At 55.9% G+C, this 7164-nt stretch overlaps 1 protein-coding gene across 1 annotated transcript in view; it reads left to right on the top strand.

The window, feature by feature from the left end:
* The first annotated feature begins 2432 nt into the window (after nt 1-2432).
* The window catches only part of CACNA2D4 (calcium voltage-gated channel auxiliary subunit alpha2delta 4), a 67964-nt gene continuing 63232 nt past the window's right edge, over nt 2433-7164 (top strand). The window contains exons 1-3 of the mRNA XM_027965995.3: nt 2433-2578; nt 4356-4437; nt 5709-5825. Of these exons, the coding sequence (XP_027821796.1) occupies nt 2433-2578; nt 4356-4437; nt 5709-5825 (345 nt within the window). The remainder of the gene's footprint in view (nt 2579-4355; nt 4438-5708; nt 5826-7164) is intronic.

Genomic DNA, 7164 nt, shown 5'->3' with positions numbered 1-7164 from the left:
CATTTTATTCCTGCTAAGAAATGCCCCCTCTGAAGGACTCAACTCTGAAGCCCTCTGCCCTCCCCACCGAGCCCCTGCAGCCCTGGGGAGTCACAGTGCAGTAAGGCGGCCCATAGCTGGAGCGGCCCAGAGTGGACAATGTGTGCACGGCGAGCTGTGTCTCAGAGAGGCTGGAGAGGTGTGTTTCTTTGCACAGCCTGTGGGGGCACACCCAGTGCTTTACCCCACCATCAGCCTGCTTCTTTGCAAGAAGTCTGCGGGCTTCCCAGCCGATCTGAGGGGCTGGGGAACCAAGTCACCCCCGCGTCTGTGATGTGGACAGGACTTCCTAGCAGCTGCAGGGCTTAGAGCGTCAGAGTCAGGCAGCGGCCACAGTGAGCAGGTACCAGAACTGGGCGGGGCGGGCCAGGGGGTCATGGCTCACGTCACGTGGGGAGTCACCCACAGCACACACGGAACACGGGTGCAGAGGGAGGCACAAAAGGGAGCGTTTATTTAAAATAACAGTGTCTGGGGGAGGGAGTAATTAGGAGTTTAGGATTAACAGACAAATACTACTATATATAAAATAGATAAACCAGGCCCTACTGTGTGGCACAGGGAAATACATTCAATATCTTGTAATAACCTATAGTGGAAAAGAATCCAAAAATAGTGGTCTATGTGTATGCATAACTGAATCACTTTGCTATACACCTGAGACGTTATAAATCAACTATACTTTAATTCTTTAATTGAAAAAAAAAACAAAAAATTAAATTAAAAATAAAATGAGAGTCACTCCAAATGACAAACTTTAAGAAGTGGGTGAATACCGCAAAAATCACAAAACCTAGAAAAGCCACAGATTCTTTTTATTTGCTAATTGACCAATACCATCTGTGGCACTTTTTCTAAATTTGTTATGATTCAAAATGAAGAGTATGCAGAATTCCCCTGAAACCCAGCACTCCTAGGAGCTAAATTCCAGCATCTGTAGCGATCAATGCCCCTCCTGGCACGCAGCACTGACTCCCCACCAGAGATGCACAGGAGTTTGTCATGGGAACCCTTGCTTCTCCGGGCGTTTCTCTGCTTTTGTGGCAGCCCCACGCCCTGTTTTGCAGGAAGCAGCGAGTTTGATCAGGACAAGATTCATCAACCAAGAAGCACTCTGAATGGTGGCAGGGGTGGATGTGGCCTCATATGGCACTATTGCCAGTTTGGGCCCACAGAGACAAGAATTTTCATCAAATCCTGTTGTGTGTAATTCCTGTCGGAAGAGAAGACAGCATACGTCATGTTTATAATTATGGGCAATCAGTGTCGACTGCTTCCTAACAGGAGCACCAGGCCTGGAGAGAACCAGGTCCCTCACTGACCACTTTGTTCCATTGTGGGTAGAATCTTCTGCAGATGAGCTTGTGGTTTTGTTTCCCTCCCCTCCCACACACTGCTAGCGGGGGATGCTGTGAGGTGGTCACGCTGCTGCTGGGGGGTGGTCCTGTTGTGGGGCAGCAGCCCTGAGGGCAGGCGGTGAGTGTCCCTGGAGTCACCCTGCCGGGACGGCTGGAGACAACAGTCTAGGTAGCTACACAAGCCAGACTCATTGTATCCCCACTCGGCTTCCTCTCGTCCGGACCCCTGCGGCCCACAGTGCCCCAGCTCCACCTAGGATGGGGGAAATCAGACAGAGGGCCTGAGATGCAGATGGACGTAGGCCTTGACCAGCAGCGGCTAGACAAGCATTAGGGGCTGGATCTGTGCAAGGGGTGGGGAGGGCGGGGGGGCGAGGATGGAGCTTCCCAGAAAATGGGTCCCCAACCTAGAACCTGGTGAGATGTGGGGCACTTGGGGCTGCTGACTGTGGACATTATCTGTGACCTGGCCGAAGGCAGCGGGCTGGACGCGGGAGCCCAGGCAGAGACACCCTGTCCCCTCACCTTCCTGAGCAAATGGGGATACTCACATGGACCCCAGGATGGCTCTGAGGTTTCAGGAGCAGATTCGTCACAGGGTCAGGGTTGCTGCATCGTCTCCTGGGTCCAGGGACTGGTCTGCCTCTGTGACACAGGAGGCTGAGGCTCACACGTGGTGAGCCGGCCCCCACTTCTGAAACCAGGATAATCCCACTGAGGTCCCTGCCACCACCCTCCTGCTGCCGGGCGGGGATTAGAGAAGAGGCCGGCGGATTAACTGGCTCATTCTGTCCCAGCCTCTCCTGTCAGTCCCTCTCCTGGGAGCCTGCTGCTCAGGTGGGGCCGCCCCTCTGCAGGACAGACAGGGGAGCCCCCTCCTCACGCACAGACACTGCAGCCAGGACCCCACTGGAAGCTGGGGAACCACAGGCTTGTCCAGACCCGGAAGCAGAAGGTGTGGGGCCGTGTGAGGGGTCTGGGCAGACAGAGCTCAGGGTCTGAGGCTGCTCCCCAGCCTCATCCCACAGGGGGACCATGCCTGGGCCCCCGAGCATCCATGCAGACCCCAGCCCCACCTCTGTGGCCTGGGCCTCCCTGCGGAAGACAGCGATCCTCCTGTGCCTGCTGTCCAGCACATCCCTGCCCCAAACACAGGGGCAGGTCAGGATCTCTGTGGAAACGTAAGCCTCGAGGCCAGCCCCCTGCCCCAGAGACCCTTTCCTCCCTCCCCTCCCCTCCCCTCCCCGGCCCATCTCAGTTCTCGCCCCCCAGTCCCCCTATCCGTTTCTCCTGTGAACCTCTTCTCTTTCCCAAACCTCTGCCATTTAGGGCCCCACCCCCACCCCCTCCCCAGACCTGATCATGGAGGTCCCCACAACTCCTGGCACCCTCAGCACCTGGGGGGTGATTGCGGGATGAGAGGTTGGAGTGGGAGCCGAGTTGCTGGAAGTGACCATCAGGGTCCCCCAAGGATTTGCCAGGAAACCCACATCTCGACATTATGAGGGTAAACAGGCCTAAACTGACCACCAGCTTGTGCAGCCAGGAGTCAGGGGGAGTGAAGGGGGTTCCCCATTCCCTTTTTATGCCTGTCTGCCTCCCTCTTGGCCCCAGTCCTACATTCTGTCACTAAGAGCAGCTCCAGGGAAGCTTCCAGTCATTCTGTGTATAAACTACTGTGTGGCTCCGTGGGGGTGTCTGGTCTTTAGTGCTTAGTTCTGGTGGCTCCGTTAAATACAGTTCCAATTGGGATGGGTGCAGAGCATCCTGGACTAAAGGGGCTACCTGTTCATCACACCTGAGCCCAGCACAAGTCAGACTGCTGTCAGCCTTGGTCTTACAGAAGGGGGCCCTGCAGCCCACAGATGCCCGGGGTTTGTGTGGGGCTGAGCCGTGCACGAGGTTTGAGGTCCACTGTCCCCATGGAGGGGGTCCCACCTCTACTTTGTCACCTGCCTGCGGCCCCAGCCTCCCAGACACAGCTCAGAGGTTCGGCCTCTCTGCCTCACATCCCCCCACCGAGCCTTTAGAAGAGGAGTCGTGGCCCCAGGGTGACCTGCAAGGGGCAGCTGGAGGACAGCTGGCTGAGAAGCTGCATCTGTGCACGTCCTCAGGGTCTCCCGCCCAACCTGCCCACGCTCAGCCTCGCTCTCTTCTCTCTAGCCCTCGGGGTGTGGGGTTAGGGCTTGGCTCTGGGTGGGCAGCTCTGCCCCTCAGCGGGGTCCTAGCCAAGGGGTTCTGATCATAGTGTAACTGTTGAGTCCTGACGGGTCCTCTGGATCCCTGCCCTACAGGGGGTGGACTGTGTTGGTGTGTTTTCCTGGGTGTACAGCAGTGTGTAATTGTGTGTGTGCGCCTGTGTGTGTCCCTGTCTACGTGTATGTCTATGTTATGTGTGTCCCTGCATGATTGTGCGGGTTTGTGTATGTGCATCGGTGGGTGTCTCTGCGTGCAGACACAGGCTTCCTATGTACATGCGTCTGTGTGCATCTGTCTCTGTGTGTGTGCATACGTGTATACATGTGTGTGCATGAGTGTGCATCTTTGTGTCTTTGTGTGTGTGCGTGCATGTGTGTATGGGTGTGTGTGTACGTGTGTGCGAGTGTGTACATGTGTGTGTGCACATTCATGTGTGCGTCTGTCTATGTGCATGTGTGTGCATCTTTGTGTCTGTGTGTGCATGCATGTGTGTGCATGTGTGTGGGTGTGTACACACACGTGTGTGTCTGCACATGCATGTGTGCATCTGTCTGTGTGCATGTGTGTGCATCTTTGTGTCTGTGTGTGCATGCATGTGTGTGCATGTGTACACACACGTGTGTGTCTGCACATGCATGTGTGCATCTGTCTGTGTGCATCTTTGTGTCTCCGTGTGTGTGTGCACGTGTGTGCGTTCATGTGTGCGTGCATGTGTGTGTGCGTGCGTGCATGCACGCATGTACTCCTTCTGTCCGGCAGAGTGAAGCTGTGGGCAGACACCTTTGGCCGGGACCTGTATGACACTGTCACCAAGTACTCGGGCTCCCTCCTGCTGCAGAAGGTCAGTCCACCTAGGGCGGCTGGGCAGTCAGCCAGGTGATCAGAGCCAGGGACTCCGTCCTGGTGGGGAAGCAGCATGTCTGTGCTGATGAAGGGCCCGGGGACCATCTAATCCAATCCCCATTTCAGACGGTGAAACTGAGGCCCAGGGAGGGGAATGATTTGCCCGAGACACAGAGCGAGCTGGTGGGATGTCAGCTCAGGGGCCAGGAAGCCAACCCTGAGAGGGGATCCGGGAACAAGAGATTGTGGGGGTGAGGAACCAATTGGAGAGGGAGTGGGTGGGCCAGATGCAGGCCCCACACTGGGGAGCAGGCAGGGGCCAGAGGAGAGCCGCCCACTCAGTGCTCCACCCTGCCTACCACAGTGTTCTAGCTGCAGGGCCGCTGGGCAGGAGCTGGCAAACCCCCCCATGAGTGGTTCACTGCTCTGTCGATTAATGACCCGCTGGGCTCTCACTAGACCCCTTAAGCTCCAGTCCCCCTGGCATCACGACTTCCAGACCCTCACAAAGGAGGGTGCTGCTGTCCCACTGCCCATGGCTGAGGGTCCGTGTTCCCCATCTTCTCCCCTCTGCAGCTTCAGATTGTTTCCTAAGCACTGCTGAAGGAGCCCTTGGCTTTTAAGGTCATGCCTGTCCCCTCCGGCTGTCCTGGCTCTGGGCAGGTAGCAATGCCGGCTCCCCCTGACTCCCTTCACTCTCCCCACAGCCATACCAGCCCCTCAGCCAGGCAAGTTTCCTCCGATTTTCTCCTTCCTCTGACTCATGAGGGAGCTGGAGACGTGGCTGTGTGGGGTGAAAGCCATGGACTTGCAGTTTGGGGAACTAAGTAACTCGTGCCCAGATGGCTTCCCAGGGCCCAGACAGTGACTCAGCGGCCCTCTTAGCACCCAGGCTCACTGGCTGAGGGTCAGGCAGTGCCCAGCCCTGTGGCTCACAGGGTGTGGGGTTGAGCACCAAGATCTCGAGCCTCGCAGCCCCTGAGAGCCATCCCTAGAGGCAGCATGTGGAGGCCCAGACCCTGAGCAGCTGTGTGACCTCAGTTGAGTTTCACGACCTCTCTGGGCCTCAACCTCTCCTTCTGACAGATATGAATCAGAAGACATCTGATAAGAGAAGTCATTTGTCATCTGCAGGGGAGGTTTTGGAGGAGACAGGGCCATCCTGGCCCCGGTGTGAACATCCAGTGGGAGGGCAGAGGCTGCTAGCCATCCGGGTGGACTTCTGGGTCCCAGAAAACAGGTGTGTGTCTCCATGTGTCTCCTGAACAGAAATACAAGGATGTGGAGTCCAGTCTGAAGATCAAGGAGGTGGATGGCTTGGAACTGGTGAAGAAGTTCTCGGAGGACATGGAGACCATGCTCCGCAGAAAAGTGGAGGCTATCCAGGTGCTCAGCCTGGGGGCTGGGGGCCCATCCACCCCAGACACCGAACACCTGCCCTGGGCCCTCCCACCCACATCACCTTCCGCCCCGTAGCTCTGTGAGCCACCAGACTCTTGCAAAGAGGGGGTGGGGTGGGGGCAACGGGAGAGAGGGGAGGGCTGGGGTGGGTACCCTGCCTTAGGGAACAGTGTCCGGGGCTGGAGGGTCAGCCCATGGTGTCAAGAAGGACCTGCATCATGATCTCAGGTTCAGTAGTGGGGCGGGGTGCAGAATGAGGGCCCAGGAGTTAACCACTGAGTGAATGGTGGGTGGGGGCAGAGGGTGGGAGGGCCATGGGGTGACTGACTGCCTGTGAAGTGAACCCCCTCCCCCTCCTCCCCTCTTCCTTCCCTCTTCCTCCCCACCCTCCCCCTTCCCTCCAGGGTCACAGCCACAGACCCTCCATGAGGGTGCCATGGGGAATCTCCTGCAGAGCAGCACTAAATAAGCTTTGCCCCATGGAACTTCTTCATCTTGCCCTCAGACACGAGGGTTGGGTGCAGGGCAGCAAGGATTGCTCTGCCCAGTTCACAGGAGGATAAACAGAGACCCAGAGGGTCGCAGATGATGTAAAATCCCATCTTCCTGGTAATAAATGCCCTGCTGTGTCTCTACTTCTATTCACTGCACCTTTTTTTTCCTTTATCTTTTTTTTTTAAAGTTATTTGTTTATTTATTTGGCTGCACTGGGTCTTAGTTATAGCATGTGAGATCAAGTTCCCTGATCAGCGATCAAACCCATGGCCCCTCCACTGGAAGCTTGGAGTCTTTACCGCTGGATCACCAGGGAACTCCTCTTTTTTTAAAAATATATTTAATTAATTTATTTATTTTTGGCTGCTCCATGAAGCATGTGGGATCTTAGTTCCCCAACTGGAGATCAACCCCAAACCCCTTGCAGTGGAAGCGCAGTCTTAATGACTAAACCCCCAGGGAAAACCCAATGACTTTAATTTTTAAAGCAGTGTTAGGTTGACAGCAAGATTGTGAAGAAAGCACAGAGTTGCCATTTACTCCCCTGCCCTCACAAACACAGCCTTCCCAGCTACCAACACTCCCACCAGGTGGTACACTTCTACAATCAACGAACTGACAGCGATACGTCATTGTCACCTGAAGTCCGTAGTCTGCTTGAGGGTTCACTCTTGGGGGTGTGCATCCCAAGGGTTTGGATGAACATGTAATGACCTGTACCCACTGCCATAGATCACAGAGTGGGTTCACTGCCTTGAAAGGTCCTGCTTGCCCCTGGCCACGGCTGGCCTTTGGGCTGTGTCCCCAGGCTTCTGTGTCTGACCTTCCC

Source organism: Ovis aries, chromosome 3 (assembly GCF_016772045.2).
Source record: "Ovis aries strain OAR_USU_Benz2616 breed Rambouillet chromosome 3, ARS-UI_Ramb_v3.0, whole genome shotgun sequence".
Classification (NCBI taxonomy): Eukaryota; Metazoa; Chordata; class Mammalia; order Artiodactyla; family Bovidae; genus Ovis; species Ovis aries.
This window is presented reverse-complemented; position numbering and strand designations above follow the sequence as displayed.